Source organism: Leptosomus discolor, chromosome 5 (assembly GCF_034619465.1).
Source record: "Leptosomus discolor isolate bLepDis1 chromosome 5, bLepDis1.hap2, whole genome shotgun sequence".
NCBI classification, from domain to species: domain Eukaryota; kingdom Metazoa; phylum Chordata; class Aves; order Leptosomiformes; family Leptosomidae; genus Leptosomus; species Leptosomus discolor.
The window spans coordinates 2,246,805-2,271,299 of NC_141395.1; the positions used below are offsets into that span (position 1 = coordinate 2,246,805).

Genomic DNA, 24,495 nt, shown 5'->3' on the forward strand with positions numbered 1-24,495 from the left:
TGAAAGAAAAAAGGGCTGATTTTTAAACTGAAATAGGCATTTAAGAACTGGAAAAGTAAGTGCACATTTGGTGTTTTGTTGTTATCACCACTGCACATATAGCGTGTCACGCGGAGCATAAAGTTCCTGTAATCCCAAATGCTCTGTCTTCGTTCAGACAGGGAGATTTAACTAAATTAAAACATGTTTGTTGCATGTGGCTTTTTTATTTTGAAGTCTTGTTAATTTTCTCACCAGCTGCTAAATCTGCAAGAGAAGAAGGTCATTCTTGTACTTCTAGAACCTGATCAGAATAAATGGTGATTAATATCAAAGTTAAGATTTCACCCTATTAAATCCCCTGGGAGTTCAGCTGCTAAATCCAGAAAGCATGCCTCGGATTGTGCTGTAACCTGTAGCCTGTTACAGTCAGAATTACACAGAAAACCACTATTTTCTCTTCTTGCCTTTTCCCCAATCTTTCCTTTTCAGTTGGCATACAGAAAGAATTATGAAGACACCAAAGCAAATGTCCATATTCCAAGTGACATGATGAATCATGTGTTAGCCAAGAAGTGCCAGTATATTCTCAGCGATCTTGAATACCGAACCTACTTCCATCAGTGGAATTGTTCACCTGAAGAAAATGATGTTATTCAAGCCAGAAAAGCCCAGGAAATTTTGAGTGATGTATGTGTTTCATTTATTTGATTGACATTTTAGTAACCTTTCATGTAATTTTTTCCAAGGTATTTCAATATAAAATACTTTCAAATATCTTCCATAGTATTTAAATACCAAATTAATAACCATGGTCTTGGATTGCTTAGTAGCATAGTACTGAAAATTACATTTTTACAGTTTTCTCTGGGACATTTTAATGGTCTTGTTATTTATTGATTCATTATTAATTTGTAAATTGGAAAAAGTTCAAGTTAATGTATATGAAACCTTCCCAAAGGTCTCTGCTATCAACACTTAATGTCTCTTTGACTGGAGGAGACAGTATAGAAAGCTTGCCCCCCGGCACATACAGAGAAGAGACGTGGATGTACCATGGTTCAGTTAGAATGTTGCTGCACCGCAGCGATCCTGGCGTATGGCAATTGGGAGTGTTGTAGTTTGCACAGGGGCCAGGAGAGCGCCTGGAGAAGACTTCTCTTCGTTCGTTTGGGGTCGTATCAGCCTGCAGAGTCTGAGCTGAGTGAATGGCGCACTGAACCACGACCCTTTTTCATATTACATGGTCAACAGTATCTCAGCTTGGGCCAAGCAACCTTCCTAATAAAATCTGATGATGTGTTAATTGCCTGGCACGTTACTACACTGCATTATTTGGTTTAGTTTCCCTTGCAGATCTGTTGGGTAAAAATCATTCAGTGAAACCATGAGTCTTCTCTGTGCTCCCCTTTAAACTTCCAAATAGATTGGAATAACTGAATGAGCCTGGTTCAGATCCAGTTGTAACCTTCGGCGTTGAGTTTGCACAAGTGGAAGATACTGAATGTAGAGAAGAAACAAATACTGCTTTCTTCAGGCAGAAGGAAAATTTCTTCCTAAGTTAGTCTGTTTTCTTCCATATAGGTGGTGTATAAAGATGACTTAAATTGGCTGAAGGGACTTGGATGTTATGTCTGGGATACCCCACAAATCCTGCATGCTAAAAAATCGTATGACCTCCAGAGCCAAGTAAGCATGGTTTCCTCAAATAAGTAAATACTTGTAGGATTTTTTTTCTTCCATTTATGATTCATGGGGACTGACACCTGTGCTAGTCCAGAACAGAATGAAGTAATTCCTATCACATCAGCAATATTTTGTTCAAACTATTATAATACAGGCTTTCATCTGTATCAACGTGGTCACTTTTGGTTTTGAAGGAGCAGAAAACTTAGGAGAATGGAAGAACAGCAGGGATGCGGTTTTTAACAGTGAGAAGATAACACTGTCATTCTGTATGGCACCTTGTGCATAGGATAGCAAGACATTTACGTTGGGAAAATAGCACCTCTTGCCTTGCTGATTGTACTCTTAGCCTACTAGATGCTATGCAGTGATGTGCAGTTTTCATTATTCCTTAGTTCATCCTGGCTATATATTAAATATGTCTTTTCTATGACCTGTCGCTTTTAAAGTTGGGCTTAGCAGGGCTTCAGTTTTCCAGAACTATTTTAAAGGAAGCCGCAGGGAAGTTCCTTGTCATTCGCAGCATTAATGTTTTGTTTGGCTTGGTTTTGTTTTCCTTAGATAAAATATACAGCTGCAGGAAAAGAGAATCTTCAGAACTTTGGTGTTGTTACTGACACACCTCTCTATGTGACTGCAGTGCAGAGCGGTGTAAATGCCAGTGATGTGAGTCTCCCCACTTTTTCTACTCAGGCTTTTCCCCTGCTCCTTCTCAGAACTAAAACAAGTCAGCTACATCTGTCTTTCATCTTACAGGTGAAATACAAGCAAGATTACCACAAAACTAAGGACAAGTATACAACTGTGACTGAAACAGTGGATTCTGAAAGAGTTCAAAATTTGAAACACCTCTTTAGCAATGTAAGATTTTCTACGCTTTTTTTTTTTCCTCTTAAGGTGCTACTATGTGGGTTTTTTGTTTTATTGTCTTTGTTCACTCTGAAGATAAATGTCCAAGCATGGAGCGTCTCAAAGCCAGTGATAGCCCTCTGCATTGCTTGAGTATGGGGAAGATGCTGTATTTTAGGCAGAGGGCATATTTTCTTGTCAAAATACTTGCATTAAAAAATGGCTTCTCTGAAGAAAATTGCACCAGAACAAAAGACCTTGTACGAGAATGGACATCGGTAGTTAGAAAGCGGTTTTGTCACCCTTTATGTGCACTGTCAACATTAAACAAGCGTACAGCCTCTTGGTATGAAGTAATAGTTGTGGCGTATAAATAAAAACAGAGGGGCTTTTGATTTCTATTGGTCATTGATTATTGCCCAGAAGAAGAATTTTTCCACTCAGAGACTTTCTATTTCCCATAGAATCTCTACAAGGAAGCCTGGGAAAAAGTGAAAGCAACTGGCTATATAATGCCCTCGGATGCGGTGTCCCTAGCACGTGCAAAAGAACTGAAGCATAATGCTAGTGTTGTAAGTGAATGAAATGCTTTGATACTTTAATCACATCATCAATTCTAGCAATGAAATCCTTCATGCCTTGCATATACTATAGGTATAAAAAAGTGGTTTTAAAATTGTCTTCTATTTTTTATTTAGATACACGTATCTGTAAATAATCAGCTTTCTGTGATAATCGTTTGGATAACAGATAGTCTTTTGCTGCTTCTTTTAATAATAAAAAAAAACCTTTACATTTTACAGTAATAGAAACTGTTTCTTTAAAATGTCTGGTTAGGGGTTTTTTTCAGTCTAAATTGCATAAGCATCCAGGTCAGAAAACCACTGAATGTATTTAAATATTGCTTTACAAGGTATGGAGGGACACAATCTTATGCTTTACTGAGGCTTATGAGAGACCGCTCTCTTCATGGATATCTCTAAATGAAAGAGCTGGAGCAATAAATAAATAGCTTATTCTACATCTATTTGTGTTTAAAGTCTTCCAGCTGTTGTTATTTTTACAGCATGGTAGTTATGATGTGCTTTCTTTGCCATTTCAAATGAAATAGAAAACCAAGATCCTGCTTTAAAGGCTTTCTTGGCTTGCTGGATTCAACTAACTACTTTGCTTACTGATGAACTTTGCTCCAAAAATACAGTCGACTCCGTGGAGTCAGTTATTTGTTGCCTTTCTTTGCATCTGCTTAGGTAAAATACCGAGAAGAATATGACAAGTTTAAAGCACTGTACACGCTACCCAGAGGTGTTGAGGATGACCCCAATACAGCAAGGTGCCTTAGAGTTGGAAAGCTTAATATTGATGTAAGTGGTGTTTTCTGATGTGTGTTTTCCTGATAAAACCATGCTTCTCTCAGAAAAGGCTACTCAAAGAATCCACGTGCCTTTGTTCAGATAGCACGTTTCCACGCGCATTTGGCAGTGCTCAGCGTTTGCTAAATTCCAAGATACACCTATGAATGTCTTTCCAAGACATTGTGACGCGACTGTAAGTTGCCCTCATGGCTAAACCTAGTCATGTGTTGATGTATAAAATGGAGCGCTATATAGTCTACCTCCTTTTAACATGTGAGTACAATGAAAATTTGACAAATCCTATTTTATCACCCTGGTTGAGGTTCTGCAAATTGTTTTTAGAGAAGGCAAGATGTAAATTTTAGTCATAGCCAAAGCGATTGCTCTCCCACTAACGTTCCATGAAAATAGCAATGATTTTACTTCAAATTTATCAACAGTTAATGCTTCAGAGTACTACTTGTAAGCGTTATTAAAGTACTGCTTTAACTCTGCAGCGTCTGTACAAGGAAGTCTATGAAAAGAATAAAGCCAAAGTCCACATTATTCCAGACATGGTGGACATAATTTCTGCTAAGGATGCGCAGAAGAAAATCAGTGAAATTGATTACCGCACCCACCTCCATGAATGGATCTGCCTGCCAGATCTTCAAATCAATGCCCACGTTCGAAAAGTAACTGATCAACTCAGCGACGTAAGTTCACAAATCGTGCGTTCGTGACTCACTTTTTAAAAAGATTCTTGCATTTATGCTCTGTTAGAGGATATGATTTAGCAAAAACTGAGTTGCAGCGCTCTGAGGTGTGGCCTCTTGAATCTGTTGTGTTATGCACATAATACATTGAGTAAAAATCGTTGCCTGTTTTTTATTGGCCAAACTGAAGCAATGAAGAAAAATTACTGAAATACCAAAAGGAATTGTTTTGATTTTCTCAAACCAAAAAAAAAAAAAAGTCAAAATACTGGAGACCTTACTTGCCATCGATTGACAGTTGTGTTTCAGACTCATTTATCCGTGAGGAGTTAGAACCTTGTGGAAGTCTTACAGGTTGCTTCTTTGTTCTGACACCTTAGGTGGTATACAAGGATGATCTTAACTGGCTGAAAGGCATTGGCTGCTTTGTTTGGGACACTCCTGAAATTCTCCACGCCAAACATGCCTACGATCTTCGCAGTGATGTGAGTGGATACACTGGTTTTACTACTTAGGGTTTTTTTTACTCCTTTGTATTGAAAGGATGAAGAAACTTTATGCTACTCCAGATATAATCTGGAAAATGTTATGTACCGTTCTCTGCTGAAGTATTCATTCCGTAACCATATGGGGTTGTTCAAACTTTGCTCTCTAGAGGTAGATATCATCAGGTTACATCCCATTCAGGAAAGAATTAAGCATATGTTTAAATACTTGCCTTCTCAGAAAAGCACTGAAAACAGTAATTCTTCATTCAGAACCCTTGAAGTAAAGCTTAAATGATGCAGAATTCATATGAGAAAAAAAATATTTTGATGGTGATTGTTATGGCATCTTTTTCTCCTCTCAAGATCTTTTGACACATCTTTAGTTTAGGATTAAGCCATTAAAATGGCAGAATAAGCCTTCTGGTTTTCAAGAATGTATGTCCCTTCATAAATTCTGTATCAGAAGGACATTGGACATTTATCATAGGGTCTATGAATTCCTTAATATTCCTTGATAAAACTTATCAGCTGTACTTATCTGGTAAGGTGCCATGTTCATTTATTCAGCCATAACTTCAATACATTTTCTCTTTAAATGCTGGTTCACAAATAGAATAGTTCAGTAATAAAATAATTGAATTTATTCTATCATTATATTTACTATTTAACAATAATTAGCCTTGCTAATTAGAGCTCTTGAATTTCTCTCTGCAGATTAAGTACAAATCTAAGGCAGAAAAAATGAAGAACGACTACACTGTGGTCATGGACACTCCTGTCTATGTCCAGAATGTCCTCAGTGGCTTGAATTCAAGTGAAGTAAGTGTTTGTATCACCTTTCACCCCCAAGATTGCATATGCCATTGCCTCGTAAGTTCTAGAAATGGGACTTTTAATATTTTTTAATAATTTCATTTAATATTTTAATCATGGCTGGTTATCTATAACTCATTGCTTATGCCTTTATTAAGATATTAATAGAACGCAGTCACTAAAACCATTAATTGCCTGAATCCAAAAAACTTTCATCCAGATTTTTAGGAGAAATTCCCATATGTATGCAAACGATACATACCGTGAGAGAACATCACAGTTATGACTCTCCTCTAATTACTTTTTCTTTTTCGCAGGCTGTCTATCGCAGTGAATATATGCACAATGTCAAAGGCAAAATGATTCCTACTGATAAAACGGTAGATTTGGAGCGGGCGTATCATGCCAACAAAATACAGAGTGAAGTAAGTATAAAACTTTTGGGTCCACAGTGTCTGATATTCAAAAAGCAAGTTAAGTTAATGTCTGTCTGTAGCCTTTCAGATGAAGAAGCTAGATTTCACAACTCTAAAATGAAAGTGGGAGAATGTCCTCATTTAAGCTACCAGTATGCATTATAATGCAGACACGGGGGAAATCTTTTGCCAGTTGTGATTAAGAGATTTCCTAGGCAGCTAACGAATCCTCTCAAATATCAGGCACAGTTGTCACAAACTCTCTCTTCTCTTGCAGAATTTGTATCGCTGGGCTGGTGTGAGTGCTCTGCCTACTGGATACAGCCTTCCCACCGACACCCCCAGCTTTCAGCATGCTAAACACGTCCAGTACATCGGCAGCGACGTAAGTGGTGTACGACGTCCTTCTACAGCCTGAGTGGCAAGGGAGTGTTTGATGCCCGTCCCATATGGGCGCACAGCTGTGCGAGGCAGTTGTTTCTCAGATAAGAGAGTGCCAGTCAGAGAGCAACGAGAGTGGGGTAGTTCCTGGTGCCAGAGCCAGGAACTGGGGGTGACCGTTCCATAGGCAGTGACCTCCTCATCTAGGGTGAAGTCCCACTGGGTGTGGACGGGGTGGGCGGAGCAGGGTGCTGACAGTCCCAGACAAGGTGAGGAACCAGGGCCAAGGTCTATCCAGGGGGATCTAGTTAGGAGCTGCCGGAACAGAGCGGAGATTGGAGACAAGCTACCTACAACATAGGTCTGAGGTGACTCCAGGAGACAGGGCTAGAGAGAAGTTACTGATAACAAGATAAATTTAAACTATTATTAGTCTTGGGCCACGTGATAAAGGTAAAAATAACGATGATGTAGTGTATTTAACTCTGATATAGCTGCATCTCACTTGTTTACAAATCTGGATCTTTCTACTGCATAAATTACTGTCAGAACTGCAGTGTAAGTAAAATCACAACCAAATTTACTGTCTGTATGCTTTTGTTCCTTTTTCCACTTTATAGCTGAAATATAAAGAAGCCTATGAACACATGAAAGCTAAAGGCTATACTCTGGGACCTAAAGATGTTGGGTTTGAAAACGTGAAGAAAGTGAATCAAGTGATTAATGAGGTACAGTAAATATACGGACTTGCTTTCAATTGTATTTGTAGTGCCCAAAATAGGAATGATGAGAGTACCCTGACTGGGAAGGCTGTGGGATCCCTGTTCTTTGTGCAGTTTAGACAAATATCCATCAAGAATGGCAAGGGATCGTGATCCAGGTGTGGAGTTGGGCTGTATGGCTTTTTAAGGTTCTTGGTAACTCTAACTTTCTGTAATCCTGTAAAACCGTTACCAGAATATAAAATCAACCGCAGCCTAATTTTTATCAACTGATCTGCTGCTACTTGATTAAAGCTGTATAGAAATTATTGTGTCTGTATGACATGGGTCTCAATAGTTTCAGGTTTTATATATATATGTACTCATTATTTGGTCATTGGCTTTAATAGGACGAAAATTAAATACATATATTTAAATGTTTGTGGGATTAGTCTTGGATCCTCCATGTAGTAGAGATGATGCTATCAAAAATAATAGTGGAAAATCTCTGCCTGGGTAGAAAATAGTCTGTTTGCTCCATTTTCTCTGCTAGTTATGCAATACCTAGGGAAAAAAACTGCCCTTAAAAGAGAGGTGCTTACACTCTACCCAACTGCTTGCCATTTTAAGCTTTTAACATGTAGAATGCTCTCTCCTTTGATACAGAGGTTGTATCGGGCAACATACCACAAGTACAAGGACAAGATTCATACCACTCCAGACACACCAGAAATCCGTCAAGTCAGAGCAACACAGGAAGCCGTCAGTGATGTACGTGTCTCTCTAACATAAAAAAAGGCCAGAAGAGCTTTAGAATATTCAGCATCACCGAACCTGTGAAATGCTTTTTTTTTTTTTCTTTCAGTTAATCTACAAGTCAGATCTCTTTAAGATGCAGGGGCACTTGATTTCCCTGCCATACACTCCTCAGGTGTTGCACTGCCGCTACGTTGGGGACATCACCAGTGATGTAAGCACCTTTCTTAAGATACCTGGTATTTGAATACAACAGGCCTGGTACTTTCCTACTGAAAGTGGAATTTGGCTTCTATCATTTGCATTCTGTTCTATAATAGATAAATGCTTTGTAACTGTGCTTGGGGACTGGTTAATGAGATTATCCCAAAGGTTCACTTTTGATTTTTCTTTTTCTGCTTGCCTCATAGAATAAATACAAAGAGGATCTGAAGTGGTTGAAGGGCTTGGGTTGCTTCCTGTATGATACTCCTGACATGGTCCGTGCTCGTCACCTGCGTAAGCTTTGGGTAAGACTTTCCTTGAGACCCGTGTGTAACAGTGATTGATTTACCTACGTGCATGCTAGGTGCTTCCAGGCAGTTAAGTACATGAAAATGAGTGAAGACTTGTGCCAGAATTTCTTGCCATGCAGCTAGTTAGTTGTTTCAAAGTACTGTTAGGTTACACTGTAAAATTTTCATTACTACCAAGAGTAATAAAAGCTTCTGAAGTAATACTGCTTTTCCGTTTCCAGTCTAATTATATATACACGGATACCGCAAAGAAGATGTGGCCTAAATACAATTTGGTGTTGGATACTCCTGGATACAGAGCGGTTCAGGAACTAAAAACTCATTTGAGTGAAGTAAGTTCTATAATATTTTTGCACATCTTTGCTGGCTGTAGTTAAGCTCAGACCCTCTCACTTTTTTCTGAAATATATGAGAAGTTATAGTTGTAAAGCTGTGATTGTTCAGCTGCTAAATGAACATACGTAACAGAAGAAATAATTCATGGACCTGTCTTTTTTTCCAGCTGGTTTACAGAGCTGCAGGCAAGGAGCTGAAGACAAAATACACTTCCGTCCTTGATACACCTGACTTCTTAAGAGCCAAGCAAGGACAAAAAATACAGAGCCAGGTGAAAACTTTGTACTGATAAAAAAAACAGTCAGGGGATCCCTCTTGATATACTCTTAAAGTATGGCAAAATCTTTCCAGGCCATTTGAAACTAATGCAGAATTCCTGGAGAGGGTGTTTAAAGTGCTGCTGCTCATTTTTAAGTGGCTCTGAATTTTCATGTTTTGACTGTGTCACTGTAACAGATGTATTCGGCTTTGTCCATCTGAAATAGAGCATTGAACCCTTGTTCAGATTCTTTGAAACTCTGACTTCATCAGAGAAATATTTTTCCTCCTACCTTCATTAACCATCATTTATTTATTCATATAGTAGATCAATATCTGAGTTATTAGCTACAAATTTTGCAGAATTTTTAAATTTGCAGAACAAAAATGAAGATAGAGAAAAACAGACCTTATGGATGCTTTTATCTAAAGCTAGGTCTGGCTGTAGGGCAGAGAGGTCATGAATGTCACATGCATTCACCTCTTCGTTTGTGAGCACGTTACTGGCAGTTACAGAATATCAAGAGTATGAACTGAGATAGTATGGAAGAGGAAAGGGTGCCTTATTTTTCCCTGGGGTAAATTGTGTGGTCATGTATATGTGTGAATTTACAGTCATTTTTCAGAGAGACAAAGTAAAACTTACTTGAAATGTATGGTTTTTTGATTCTTTTCTTCTTGCTGCAGTACTTGTATGTGGAACTTGCCACCAGAGAGAGACCCCATCATCATGCTGGCGGTCAGACTCCAGCCTTTACACATGCTAGGCACGTGAAGGACATGGTCAGTGAGGTAAGGTACTTGAGTATCACACGCTGACTGTTTACAAGTTTTATTTCTAGTTTTAGTGATAGCTTGAAGGCTCAGATCTGTTTAACCATCATTTAGTTTTCTCTCTCTCATGCTTAAGTTCCACAATTCCTTTATATATTAAGGTTAAAAAGTACAATTTTAAAACATGTTTTAGTATTTTAAGATACTTGTTTCTGAGTGCTTGTTTGCAGAATGAGGTACACTGGCTGCAAGACCAGGAAGACCTAGAAAGAGCTGAACAGCTGAGCTTAGTTTGACAGAAGCGCTTTGCAATGCTGACTTTATGCACTCAGCGTGGCGCCCCTGGGCATTAACGTAATACCAGATTAGCAAATGCTTCTGAGATTAAAGATATAACTTTTCCCTTTTGTTGTCTGTCTTAGAAAAAGTATAAAATCCAGTATGAGAAGATGAAGGACAAGTACACGCCTGTCCCCGACACGCCGGTCTTGATCAGAGCCAAGAGAGCATACCTGAATGCCAGTGATGTATGTACTGCACAAACACTTTCACTGCTGCTTTTTCTTGGTTTCTTTATAAAAAGAACAAAAAAAGGATCAATGGGGAACAAGCATGCAAAGCCTAGACTATCCCAGTGTGGCTCATGAACTAGGTCACCCTATTTGCATGTACATTTCCATTTGATAGTACCGGGATTATTAAACTCGATGTCACTGTAATGCTTTTTTCATTTATTACAGTTCATTTTCATTTTCCATTGCACTGAAGTGTGGTCTTACAGCAAAGGAAAAATAGATTTAGAGTAATTTGCTTACACATGAAATCTCCGAATAGTGCAGACTGGAGTGAAATGATTGATGCTGGAGCCAGGACAGAATACCTTTTAGCAGACATTTTCATCTCACTTTTGTGTTAGAAGGAAACTTGCATATCACTGAGAATGTGCTCATTTTTTAATTTAGAAGTAGATTAGACAGAAAAATTATCTGAGCTGCTGCACGTAAGGTTATTAAGGTGAAATTGATTTTTTCCTTCAAGTGTGGAATAGTGATTTGTGATTTAAGGCAATGGCTAAGAGTACTCTACTCATTCCTGAGCCTTTGCTAGATATTTCAGATTGCACGTTGTATCCTGGAAGGCAATGTGCTGGGCTGGTGTTTTGTTCTGGTGATGAGTCTTACTGCTCTCTTAATGATTTTTAAATCCTGCAAGGGAGCATCCCAGTTCTTCTGAGAAATTTCTTCTGAGACATTCTTTCTCCAAAGACTGAAATGATCTTCCAGCTTTCTTCTAGATCAAGACATGGAAGAAGGGATAAGGAGGGTTTGGGGTTTTTTTTATGCCAAAAGTGGCACTTTCACTGTTCTAGAGAGTAGTCCTGTGATACATGGATGTGTTCTCCTCAGTCTTCAGTCTGAAAGTGAATAGGATGAAATGTCGCTTTGGATGTACCAGCTCCTCTTCTCTCTGATTTTCACCATAAGTTGCAGTCAAATTGCAGTTCATCATAGGCAATGGCAGCTTCTTAAAACTCCTCAGGACTTACATTGCTGTCCAATATCCTAATGTATCCCTGGATGTCCTTCCTAAGAGGTAGGAAATTTAACTAGAACAATTCCTGACAGATAAAAATATGGTTTTATGTGTTATTTTTCTTACCAGTTGCGCTACAAAGAAACCTTTGAGAATACTAAGGGCAAGTACCACACAGTGAAAGATGCGTTGGATATTGTCTATCATCGGAAGGTCACCGATGATATTAGCAGTGTACGTATACAATACTTTAATTCCTACTTAGCGTTTGTCGTTTAATAACCTGGAATATGCCGTTTGTGCTCTTGTTCTACTGAAGAGTGTCAAATAATTAGAAAAAATATGATCGGCACTGTTGATAGGAACTTTCTGCTTCTCTGAAGTGTTACATACTTGATTGCCTTTGGTGTTACAAAGGCGAATGCTAGTTAATCTCCTTTTCACTGTTTTAGTTTTGATGTTTCAGAAAAAGGGAAGTTTTGAAACTGCCTGGTTTAGAGTGTGCTGTTCTCAAATTGGTTTACTTCATTCCTCAATTTTCTTTGTAGGTGAAATATAAGGAAAATTATATGAGCCAGTTAGGAATCTGGAGATCAATCCCAGACCGTCCGGAGCATTTCCATCATCGTGCAGTCACGGATGCTATCAGTGATGTGAGTTCAAGTAGTTCCTGGATGTGAGGGGCTGAAAGTTATAAGTAGGTTTCCAGAATGAAAACCAAGTCCTATTTCTTGAAAAAGGGAAGGCAGCTGAATTTTTCCAAGTGATTTACACTTTCCCCTGGCAGATCTGTGAAATGACAGAGCAAACCAGATGGCTAAAATTGCACCCCATCTCCTTTTGAAATTAACAGAACAGTCTTAATTAATTTCGGTTGCATTTGCTTAGATTTGTTTCTTAACTCTATACAACATTTATATATATAATAACCCTTTGATTGGACAAGAATAAATGGGTTTTAATTCACACAGGAACTCCAGTAGCTAATGATAGATTAGGTATGTGAATAATCCGAGTCCATCAGAAAAGTATGAGGAGCTCTAACTTATTTTATAATGGAATAGTAACGGATGTAGCTCTGTTTGCTGCATCTTGTGTTGAGGTGCCATTTCAGCATTGATCAGCTACCATTTGGTGCCACTTAAAACTGAATCTTTTTACTCTTTTTCTAAAGGTTAAATACAAGGAAGACTTAGCGTGGCTCAGAGGCACTGGCTGTTACGCGTGGGATACTCCAAGTTTTGCTCTGGCGGAAAAGAATAAGGTGCTCTACAGTGGGGTAAGTAAAACAGAGTTGTTGCTAAAGATTTTTTTGATGTTTGCTTATAATTTTTTGGCAGGAGAATCCAATTCTGATCTAGACATTGTTATGAATAACTCATGGTAGAACTTAATATGCAGCATTTAAAATTTCCGTTCTTACTATAAAAGAAAATACAGGCAAAATGATCTTTTACTTATCCCCTCTGTTCTGTGCAAAGCTATCAGCTCCATAGTAACATTTCTAGTGAATCTAAGTTTAGCTTTAAAATTATGAAGATACAAAATTTGAGTTGCTTTCTTGGTGGGATAGTTCCATCCTGCAAACTACTACATATACAACTGGTTTTTGTTTGTAGATACGTTAAACACACCTATGCAATGTAGTCTACCACAGTTTTGCTGCAGATTGTTTCTAAAATTGTATGTTTTCATTACCTTATCCTTCTTTGGATTAACTTTGGAAATTCTGTTTGTTTGTTTTTTCCTCAGTGTAAGTACAAGGAGACATTTGAGAAGACTAAGTCTCTTTTTAACTATGTAGCTGACTCTCCAATTAACAAGCATTTTAAACATGCAACTCAGTTGATGGATGGGGTAAGTGTTTCTGTAGAGCCTCATACTGAAGTAATAAGTGTGTGTATGCTAATACTGAGTTGAAGGCTGATCTTCCTTATGAAATTGTAGATAAATCAAAATATATTCAGGCTTAAGGATGTCTTAAGGTCAGACTAAAATCATGAAGGACAAGGTTGTTCTTATTGTCCGTCTGTCTATTAGGACAGAGAAGCAATCCAGACCCCTGTTGCATTACTTTGTCATTGCAAAGAAACTTCTCCTTTGCTGACTGGTAAATAAATCCCAATTTAAATAATGAATGCCCCTGGGTTTAAGATTAAAACCACCAATGGAGTTTCTAGCTATACCCACAGGACAAAGCCCATTGAAAAGCACTGTGTTCTAGATGAATTCTCACCGGGTTAGAGTTGGCATACCACGCCAGACTCGGATGCTTTTCCTATATTTAGACTTTCACATCTTGATATTTTATTCTTTTTCACCAGACAGTATGTTAACTTGTTTACCTGTCAGTAAATGTGTTCTCATTTTAGCAGCCAAACTCCTGAAACGCAGAAATGGAACTACGTTTAGGAAGGAGACATTGCTTTATTCGATAGCGCCTGGAATCGGTCACTCAGGGAAAGTTCCCAAATCCACTGCAAAGCTAAACAGAAAACTTAGTGTATTTGTGTACTAGAATTTGCATATCTCGGTTATGTGCCAAGCCCATTGTTACTTGTCACACTCGGCTCCACCTTTCTACCCTGTTTCCATACTGCTCGCGTTGCAGAACTGTGCTCCGCGTGCGTGGGGCCCTTGGGTGGTCATTGGTGGTCGTTTGAGTAAGTGCCCCCTACTCGTTCTGAGAGAACGTTCACTTCAGGGCCCAGCTGGAGCTGTTACTCTGGGGGAAACTCTTCGCCAGCCTTCAGACAGCCGTGGCTGCTCTGTTAGCTCCAGTCCTTGAAGCCGTTATCTCAAGATAAAGAAGCGTTCTGTACATTGTCCACTGCAGGTCCTGCTGGTGGTGGTTTTGTTTTTACTCAGTTTCCCATGTACGGTATACAAAGCTAAAAAGCACAAAAGGATTACTAGAAAATATTTACATAAGGCAATGTCCAAACACTGTCAGTGTCAAATGGATTGCGGTATTATCTGTTCTAGGTAAGAGAAACTGTTTCACCACAGATGCCATTGCTGTCACTCTGCAGTGAACCAGAATTTGTTATGGAAGATTGTTAGTATTCAGTCTTCTTATTGTTTGGTAGAGCAAACAAAGAAAAATTTAATATGAGAAATACAAATGAGTAAAATTTTAGTGACAGGGGCTCCATACATTGAAAGGAACTTGCTTAAATGTCTTCTGTTATCTAAGTGATGGGTTTTGTGATGAGGGATTATAGTTTTTGCTTACAAAATGTCAGATGATCGCATAACATTGTATTTTACCCTTGCATCTCACTGTGTTCTCTTTGTACTCAAATCAAGAATCTGGTTCCATACAAAGTTGCTTCTGCAGTTATTTTTCATGAAGAAAGTAAGTCATAAAATGCCTTATTGAAGAGCAGCAGGGGTAGAATGTAGGCATCCTTCAGTTGTAGGGTAGGCCTTCCAGTGGAAATTTAGAAATGCATGTACTACTTGGAAATGTGTTCTCTCTGTGTTTTTGTTAAATATATTTTTCTCTTTTGGACATGAAGTTCAATCCCAGCCTTTAAATAGTCCATGTAAAGAGGTTTCAATGGTTAGAACTATGATCTCTGTGTGTCTTCACCCTCTTTTAATTCATTGCACTGTATTATGCTATTCTGAGCAGAAATTATATAAAGCTGCCTATGAGAAGCTCAAAGATAGGTACAGCGTTATTGTGGATGATCCCAGGAATCTCCTGGCCAAGTGGGGGACTACACTGAGCAGTCAGGTACTGTAGGAGCACCAGCCGGTGCTGCCTGAAAGTGCCTGGTTCACTCACAGCTACTCTGTCCGTGTGAAATGTCTACAGCTAGCAGTATCACAGGCTTCACCTGTGATGTTGTGATGTTTTAGTTCAGTTGATGAGACAGTCTTTTGTTTTGCCACCCAAAAAGAAATATTACTTTTTGCGTATATTACTTTTTGAGTGAGCTAATCTCTACTGTATGTACTTTCATGTATTGTGCATCAATTGACATCAGAAACCTAACGCCTCTTGAAGTCATTGGAGAGGTTTTAAAAAATGTACGTTGTGCCATGCATGTATTTTTTATTACCTCTCTTAATGACCTTTACAAACGTTATCTTCTTACTGATCACACAGGCAACAGTGACATATTTGGCTTTTGAGTGCCCTCACCTTAATCTATAATTTATTTTTATCTCCCCAAAAATATTTTTGCAATTTCCTTAATGGGATACTGTGCAAACCTTTTAATATACGATCTTGACATTCTTAAATATATAGATGTAAGTTGTATGCGCATCTGAATGAATACATACAGTACCTTGCCTAAATCTCTCCACTCTCAAAGTGTCTGGGATCTAGAGCTGTGTTGCTGTTTATGGTGTTCACAAGTCTCTCTTGTGCTTCGTTGCCATTTGCATGAACAGAAAAAATATAAGTCCTTTGCCAAGATGCTCCTGCAACATGGATGCAATGAAATTCTGAGGCCAGATATGCTGACAGCACTCTACAACACATACTTATGGAGCCAGGTAATATGAAGAACTGCTGCTATAGGAGACATAACATATACAAATTAGCTGCTGGGACTTCTAATATGTAGTGCTTGGGAGTTCTCTAAATTTCTGTGGCTATCAGAGTCCAGAGTTTTGTTGATGTGCTTAATGCTGGCTATGATAACATATTTTTGAAAACAGAATATCTGAAACAATATTTACTTAACTTGGACTTCACTCAGCTCAGGCTGATCTTGCCTCCATTTTCTCCTTTCATTATAGATAATTATTATAGACACTTCTATATAATATTTCACACGCTTACATAAAGAGAAATTTTATGTACATTTAAGATATTGTATGTTAGCTGTTCCTGATGTTTTCCTAACCAAATTCTCACTCTGCCACCATTTCTTGGAGTGACCACCCCTCGTAACACAAGTCCCGTAATTCAGCGTGACCGTGATGAAGTAATTTGGCTGGCAGATCACTACGCTTATCTGCCACTGCCTGAGGATGGTGTCACATTGTGCCTAGGTACAGAACAGAGTCACTTCTAAGAGCTCTTAGAAATGGTGTAGGTGCACAGGCCTGTGGTAAATCGTGTTTTCATCAATTTCTTTCTCTACCTGCTGCTTTTAGGCAAGGCTGGCAAAGCAGTCCTCGTGCAGTCACGTAATACAGTTTATTAAAAAAAGTACTCTCTCCTTTTGCCAGTTTAATTAGAATTGGAAAGTAGAAAGTGAGTGTGATTCATCCATTTGTTCATACAGAACAAAGAGCCTAACATTTGTATTTCTGGCCGTGTAAAAGAAAGCCTGTAATTACTCTGATGGTATTGTGAAGAATTACTTTTCCATATTCTATCTTCATTTTATCTGGATTCCAGCATATATATTTTGGTTATACCAGCTGGATGAAAATGTAGCATATTAAATAACTGATACATATTTATTTCTGCTCTGAAATCACAGCTGCTAGCAGTAACCTTACCCTTTTCATTGGTAAAAATGATTCCTGACTGGGCCAGGTGAAACCAGCATATAACATTTGAATTATAACCTGGAAACGCAACAGTAGAAAACAATTCTGTGAGAGGGGCGTTCTTCTTTGTTACTATCAGCACACAGTTAAGAAAATTCTTCAGTAATAAGGTACTGAAGGTCTTTTACTAGGCATTTTTTGTTCAGTTTGTCCATGGATTTCTATTATCTCATTAAAAACTCATTACAGGTAAGATTGAGTATGTTTGAAGCAAAAAAAGAAAAGCACTCTGCCTGAGCTGCATGATCACCTGAGTTGACTTCATGTTGTTATTTGTTGCTTGTATATAATTTTTTATATTTTGTCTGTCATAGTCCTGTTTCAAAAGCATGGGTTTATTTTCTGATGCAAAATAGAGCATGGAAGTTCTTTTTTAAAGATGTGCACTAGCCTCTTCCACCTGCCCTCGGGCTGCCTACAATGAATTGGCGTTCTTGGTGTACAGTCTGTCCTCACTGAATTCTGTGAAAACAGGTTTAGACTCCAGAGTAGGGCAAGATGATGTTTAAGAAAAATTATCAAGGTACAAATTCTGCTATCAAAGCCTTTAAAATCGCCTGGCATCGTGATACATTCATGATATATCCAGTGGATGTTTTTATCTTCTGCTGTGTAAGATGTTTCATGTTTCTCTTAATCTGAATATTTAAAAATAAGGTATTGTCCAGATTTAATTTATTGTCCAATTTTAAAAGACATTGATCTGCCAAGATTGATTTTTTTTTTTTTTTTTTTTTTTTACTCAGCCTTGGAGCTTTAGAATAGAAGTGAAGATTCTACACTTGGTGAAATAAATTAATCACACAGATCGGCAGCCTCTTACACAAATAAGGGGTTTGCAAAGTTTAGCTCGTTGTGCATGTTCAGCTTTCAGTGGCTTTGGTGGAAGGATTTTGCAATTTCACGTGTGAATATATACATATCTCCTGAAGATGTTTTGTCTTGGTTTGTGTGGTTAACATACACTCTTTCCCAATCACCAGGTTGAATACAAAAAAGACTATGAAAAGAAGAAGGACAAGTATACTATGGTTGTGGATACTCCAGAACACTTAAGGACCACAAAAGTCAACAAACAGATTAGTGATGTAAGTGTGGTTGGTCCCTTTCAAGTATATCTCCTTCTCTGACCTTTGAAGTGTGATAATTAAGGATACAGCCTTTTCAGTAGTCAGTTATACAGTGTTTCTCATCTTGATTTCTTTCATTTGACACCAATAATGTCAAGAAATAATATGATCTATAATTTTTGTCTTCAGATTATTTACAAGTTGGAATATAACAGAGACAAGCCCAAAGGCTATACTACGATCCATGATACCCCTATGCTATTGCACGTGCGCAAGGTCAAGGACAGAATAAGCGATGTAAGTAAATCACCTTGCCTGTGGTATCAGACACACACAATTATTTTTTTTTACTTTGATATGCAATACTTTAAACTCATATGTTACACTGTCATTAAAAAAATAGCTTCTTGTCAGCGTGTATTGGTTTTAGTTGCATGTAAAACTCCATATGTACTTAATGCTTTTTCAAACCCCCCCCAGAGTGTGACAGTGTTCAGGATGTTGTTCTGTGTAATGTTGCTCTGCAGCTCTTGGAACACTTTGCTGGGGTAGAGCAGCCCTCACTAGTAATAAAAGCTGTGGGCTGGCACTGGTGTCTAATTAAGGCATGGATCTGGGGAGGTTGGTTCTGGGTCTTCTTCCTCTGTTGGCTAGTGGCTTTTGTGAAGCCTTGAACAAGGTACTCAACACATTACTGTGTTTATTCATTACTTCTGTCGATATTGTGAATATGTAAGGTAAATATTCTGATCTAAAATTAATGTGTTTTGATTCTGGGGCAATGAAAGGCTAAAAAGAGAGAGAAAGGAAGACAGTGGATAGAATAATGTGATAGGATTTGGGAGTCCTGGTCCTGATTCCTTTTCCTACCCTAGGCTTTCTCTCTGACCTTCATATTGTTGTTTCTTAGATAAATGAAATGAGGATACTAGCACTCCTGTAACTCAGTAATGTACTGTGAGACTAAGTAGCGTGAAAATCGTTCAGATGCTACATGGATTATCTATATAATGAGTAAAGCTAGGAGTAAAAAATAGCCATGTTATCCAGATACTACCATGGATCATGAAGGCACAAAGATGTTCAAAAGCGATCCGTGAGTCAAAGTACATTTTTTCGGTTCCAAACTGAGTGTTGAATTTGAGATTCTATAAAGGAATTTTCAGAAAGCATTGAACGTGCCTCTCGGAAGATAACTTTCTTTAAAGCATTTCTACTATGTGCAATAAAACTAGAAACAGGCAGAAGTTCTGTTCATGTGGAGGTTTTGTTAAATCTTAGCCTGTGCTTCATGGTGAGTTATACCTGCTACATTTTCTAATTCAAGAGAACTGCTGCTGAAGAGGACCCTTCTTTCAGGCAGATGGTTGATGCCAAGTGGTATTAATGTAATTTCTTTTTCTTCTGTTAAGATTTTATCTTGACAGGAGCCATCTTTAACGTTATGTTTTTTGTATTTTGTTGCTCTTCTTGTTGATAATGATGTTATCTTTGTTTCCATTTCTTGTGTTTGCCTTCCTTTAGCTGAAATACAAAGAAGTGTATGAGCGGAATAAATCTCACTGCAACGTCATAGCAGATTCAGTTCATATTAAGACTCCAAGGCACGCTTACAAGCTAAACAGCAACGTGAGTTCAGTTTTATTAATACTTTGATTTTATTATGGATACTGTTTGGGCCTGGCAACAGAGACTGGGAGAAATTATTTTCTGTTCCACTGAAACTTCTTGAGCTTGGACGTTGCTTCTAATTCTTATGCTGCTTGAATAAAATATATTTTAATTTATTTCATACTAAAGTGCTCGCTCTTGCAAGTTGTCCTTGAGTTCACTTGGCATCTTTGTATGTCACCCATCCACTGTTCTTCTAGTCCCCCTCTGTTTTCCTGACAGACAAATCGCGGTCCCAGAAATTCTCTGTGAATTATATGTTCTTGTAGACAAAGTAATCGCTTCACGGGAAGCTCTCCTGTGTTTTCTACTATCGGTGGCCCATCATCCACTTCAATAGGCAAGGAACCAAAAGCACGCACCTTCTTCCAAGTCATGACATCTTTTCAGTCATTCATGTTCCTTTCTGCACCTAGCAGTGGAAAAACTAGAGTAAATGAACTCCTGCTGGATTGTACATGATTCAGAGGAAAGCCCTAGTCTGATGTAGATGCACTTGTTTACCTCTTCTCTCTTTAGTTGGTACAGACTGAAAGAGAAGTTGCATCGGTATGAATGTCACATTACGGCACGCAACTTCCAAGTAACTTCTTTTTTTCTGCTTGTTTCACTATAAACAGTTGGATTATAAGAAGAAATATGAAGCAGCCAAGGCTCATTGGCACTGGATCGCTGATAGGCCTGACTTCGTTCAAGCAGCCAAGTCATCTCTGCAACAGAGTGATGTAAGAAAATCAGAACAAACTGATCGCTCCCTTTCCCCACATCTCTCAGGTTCAGAATAAAATAAAAAAAAATAATAAAAAAAAAAAAAGTAGGAGATTTGAGACTCTCTTTTCTTTTTTCTTCCTGCAGTATGAATACAAACTGGACCGGGAATTCCTAAAGGGATGCAAACTCTCTGTCACAGATGATAAAAACACAGTATTGGCCTTAAATAATGCCATCTTGGCGAGTGATGTAAGCACTGGAGCACTCACTTTTTTCATTCTACTAGAACTTCACGTAATACATAAACTGTTTTATTGGAAATATGATCGGATTAAGAATGAAGCTTTGAAAAGTTTTCCTCAGTCTCACTTCATTATTTGATTTGACTTGTTTGTTTCATTAACAAATTGGCAAAATCTGAATAAATTTGGTCTTGTAAATGTCACTGGCCTAGTTCATGGATTCAATAAATATTCAAAGCTAACAGTGCCTGAACAGCCTAGACATGTGGTGTATCTCTGCATTCCTGTTATTGAAATGAAAATATTATCTGGAGGAAACAACAAAAAAAGCTGCAGGTATAATTTGTGCATAACACAACGTATCTTTAAGAATTACTAACAATATAATAACATTCAATATATTAATAAAATTCAAAGTGAGAGCTATAAGAATATATAGACTGGAATAAATTTACCTTGGAAAACATCAAAAGATGGGATTTTTCTGCAAACTTTTGCACTACCAGGCGTGCACAGCTATAGTAATTTATTTTTAAATTGCCACACGACAAGATACACGCTGCTTAAAATGATACCTTTGCTTCCTGCCAGATAAAATACAAAGAGAAGCACAACAAAGCTCGAGGAACGTACCTTGTTGTTCCAGATACACCTCAGATCCTCCTGGCTAAGAATGTCAGCTCTCTTGTATCTGAGGTAAGACATTGGGGAGTTACCTGTTCATTTTAAGTACATCCTTTTAATATGGAGGGGTGGGGGGCAGGGGCAGGGCTTGCATTGCTGATTTTACCTGTTTTTATTCTGTGCTTGCAGAACAAATACAAAGAATATAGCAAGAAGCAGCTTCCACATGGGTCTTACACAACCCTGCCAGAGACACGAGACACTGCTCATGTGAAAGAGGTGACCAAGAATGTCAGTGAGGTAAGGAAATAGTGTGACAGCAATTTATGGTCAGATTCTTACCTGCTGCCTAACATTGATTAGGCTGCTGCATCTTTTAGTGTACGTGCAACACATTCGGAGCCTCATTGTAAAATGCCCAAGGAGTCAGAAAAGATTAATTCCTACCAGAATGAGGCTTTAACAAAGAGTGAAACACATTTTATTAGGAATCTGTCGAAATACTCTGGAGAAAAGTGATGGGCTGGAGTTCTAACGGGTGCTCTTAATTCAGATATTATTTTTCATAGAACACAGTTTAAACCCAAACTGTTATCTCCAAATAGCAAGCTTTTGTAATCTAAAGTGCAAATTCTGACAAACAAGCTGGGGACCATACGTTTTGGGACTGAGGAGACAGTTTTATCTGTCTTAACAGTTTCACTGAGCTTGTTTCCAAGTTTCAGTAGCGTTTATCTCCATGTGAAACAAAAAAGAATATCACACATGACCCTTTTTGCTCTTAACAGACAAACTATAAAAAGAAGTTTGTGAAGGAGAAAGGCAAGTCCAATTATTCTGTCATGCTGGAGCCTCCTGAAGTGAAACATGCCATGGAAGTTGCTAAAAAACAGAGTACAGTAAGTTTGTCTTGTCTTTTCGTGAAGTAAGTAGCTTGTGTAAGCAGATTCAGTCAAAGCCAGCTGGCAAAACCAAAAGTTCACGTACTTTTGGATTTCATCCCAGCCTCCGTGTTCAGGTGTAATTCTGAAAGATAAAGGTGCAAATATTTACAAAGGTAAAATTGCACTGAAATAAAACACTTCTTTGAAAATCCTATTTCTACTTAATCACGTGGTGGGATTTAAAGTAACCTGCTGTAAATCACCTCTAATATTTTTCTTCATTCCTTCAAATACAGACAGAATTGCAAGTGCTTATTTCTTCATTTGTAGGCAACTTGCAGGAACAGATTCCCAAATCCATTCCTTATGAAATTATTTTAAAAACACGCCCCCAAACTATGCGCTTTTCCAGCAACATTGCTATGTCCTTATAAGGTATATTCCTCATGAACAAACCTCGGTAATTTTCTTTCCTCTGTCTGTCACCATCGATTAGATTGAATACAAGAAAGATGCCAAGTCAAAGCTCCACTACACACCTATCGCAGATCGACCAGATATTAAGAAAGCAACTCAGGCTGCCAAGTTAATTAGTGATGTAAGTTGGTTTTTAAGTTTTCTGTATAATGCTTTAGCAGTAATTTTACTATTAAAAACAGTGTCACTAAATAATTAAAAGAGAAAGTCATCACTACTAAACCATACTTTTTTTCCCCCTTTGTTAGATTGAATACAAGAAGCGTGGAGAAGCTGGCATTGGCGTAACCATGCTGGGCCGTCCAGATATTGAACTGGCAAAGGAGGTGTCCAAGCTGACTAGCCAGGTAATAATAAAAAGTTGGTGCCACTTTGAATCAGTGAGAGAAACGAGACAGGATAGTAACTTACAGAGCGGTGCTAGCATTATAACTGCGATTATTCTTATATTGGGGGAAAGGGAATATTTTAAAGGGAACGTATTAAAGTAAAAATTAAATCCTAATGCGAGGTATTTCTTTGTTAAATAAACTTTTCTACTGACTTACTAAATGTCAGTAATGGAGGTATGGAACCATCCATAAATACAAAGGCTGAAGTGTTAGCAGTATTCTTTCTCTTTTTTTTTTTTTTTTTAGCTTTTCTGGGTATTGGCTTTACAAGAAGCAGCCTTTAAGCTAGCTGTTGTTACCCATCCTTTGAGACAGCCATTTAGTTTGTTTCAGCCACTTCCTTTCTACTTTGTGCCTTTAAAAGAACCTTCTGGTTTTGTGTTACATTAGTAGACGCTTGCTTACATTTACACCACGGTCGTGTTCTCCGATCAGTCTGAAGCACATGCTTGCTGTTTTCTGTGACAGCACTTTTCCACCAGGACCTCAGTTCAACTTGGTTCTTTCTCACCAGTTCATGCTTGAATACTGTAATTGTTTGCATTTCTGATCGTGCTTTCTTGCTACGCATTATAGGCAGAATACCTCAAACGACATATGAGAGGGCATGGAGCTGCATCTTATGATACCCCATGGATGAGAACCTTTAAGAAAGCTAATATGCTAAGTAGTCATGTAAGAGAACTTTAAGTCACACATCTGGGAATGCCATTTTTATGCATCTGTCTCTTTGCTTGCATATTATCTTACAATTCCAAGCTGTTAAAGGGTTTATGATGCACCAGTTGCACTGGATCTTTTTGTGTCAAAGCTGTTGAATGTAGCAAAAGTTAGACGTGACCTTGGTTTTTTTCCTCTCGAAAGACCGTGCATGGGAATTCTGTGGGTGAGGAATTTGCCTGTTTCAGAAACACCGCATGAAGCTTGAAACGTTATGATGCCCTTCGTAATGGTTTTGGAACTACCAGTGTTTTTAATGGAAGTTTCCAATGCACCTTTTTCACCCAAAAAACCTAACCCAAAACATATAAGCTGGAGCTGGTTTTCCTGGAACTGTGCAAAAAATGGAAATACACGTGTATGACAAACGTGAACGATGGCGCTGGTAATTTTCAGCGAACAGTCATACCATGTACGTAACATTCACGCCAGAACTTCATTTAACTGTTCAAACTTCTGTTCAAACTTCATTTAAACGATTCTATTCTCCATTATGCTGTTCCAGCACGTTGTAACATATGACTGAATCGGCCCCAGAGCCTCTGAGAAGCGTATCCTGGCATGATTTGAGGGCACATAATTTCTTATGCTTCTTGCCATCTCAAAACCTTTGGAAAAGAGAAAAAAAGATGGCTGCATAGCAGTTTTT

The 24,495-nt window shown here is 38.3% G+C and overlaps 1 protein-coding gene across 1 annotated transcript in view; it reads left to right on the forward strand.

Annotated features, from left to right (window-relative positions):
* The window catches only part of NEB (nebulin), a 125,399-nt gene that overhangs the window by 73,796 nt on the left and 27,108 nt on the right, over positions 1 to 24,495 (forward strand). The window contains exons 85-119 of the mRNA XM_086465409.1: positions 472 to 669; positions 1,564 to 1,668; positions 2,227 to 2,331; positions 2,422 to 2,526; positions 2,979 to 3,086; positions 3,765 to 3,878; positions 4,367 to 4,564; positions 4,945 to 5,049; positions 5,767 to 5,871; positions 6,183 to 6,290; positions 6,559 to 6,666; positions 7,283 to 7,390; positions 8,030 to 8,134; positions 8,229 to 8,333; positions 8,530 to 8,628; positions 8,856 to 8,966; positions 9,137 to 9,241; positions 9,916 to 10,020; positions 10,425 to 10,529; positions 11,665 to 11,769; positions 12,084 to 12,188; positions 12,710 to 12,814; positions 13,288 to 13,392; positions 15,943 to 16,047; positions 18,039 to 18,143; positions 18,315 to 18,422; positions 19,650 to 19,754; positions 20,417 to 20,521; positions 20,652 to 20,756; positions 21,341 to 21,445; positions 21,563 to 21,673; positions 22,162 to 22,272; positions 22,754 to 22,855; positions 22,983 to 23,081; positions 23,703 to 23,801. Coding sequence (XP_086321535.1) covers positions 472 to 669; positions 1,564 to 1,668; positions 2,227 to 2,331; positions 2,422 to 2,526; positions 2,979 to 3,086; positions 3,765 to 3,878; positions 4,367 to 4,564; positions 4,945 to 5,049; positions 5,767 to 5,871; positions 6,183 to 6,290; positions 6,559 to 6,666; positions 7,283 to 7,390; positions 8,030 to 8,134; positions 8,229 to 8,333; positions 8,530 to 8,628; positions 8,856 to 8,966; positions 9,137 to 9,241; positions 9,916 to 10,020; positions 10,425 to 10,529; positions 11,665 to 11,769; positions 12,084 to 12,188; positions 12,710 to 12,814; positions 13,288 to 13,392; positions 15,943 to 16,047; positions 18,039 to 18,143; positions 18,315 to 18,422; positions 19,650 to 19,754; positions 20,417 to 20,521; positions 20,652 to 20,756; positions 21,341 to 21,445; positions 21,563 to 21,673; positions 22,162 to 22,272; positions 22,754 to 22,855; positions 22,983 to 23,081; positions 23,703 to 23,801 — 3,882 coding nt within the window. The remainder of the gene's footprint in view (positions 1 to 471; positions 670 to 1,563; positions 1,669 to 2,226; positions 2,332 to 2,421; positions 2,527 to 2,978; positions 3,087 to 3,764; positions 3,879 to 4,366; positions 4,565 to 4,944; positions 5,050 to 5,766; positions 5,872 to 6,182; positions 6,291 to 6,558; positions 6,667 to 7,282; positions 7,391 to 8,029; positions 8,135 to 8,228; positions 8,334 to 8,529; positions 8,629 to 8,855; positions 8,967 to 9,136; positions 9,242 to 9,915; positions 10,021 to 10,424; positions 10,530 to 11,664; positions 11,770 to 12,083; positions 12,189 to 12,709; positions 12,815 to 13,287; positions 13,393 to 15,942; positions 16,048 to 18,038; positions 18,144 to 18,314; positions 18,423 to 19,649; positions 19,755 to 20,416; positions 20,522 to 20,651; positions 20,757 to 21,340; positions 21,446 to 21,562; positions 21,674 to 22,161; positions 22,273 to 22,753; positions 22,856 to 22,982; positions 23,082 to 23,702; positions 23,802 to 24,495) is intronic.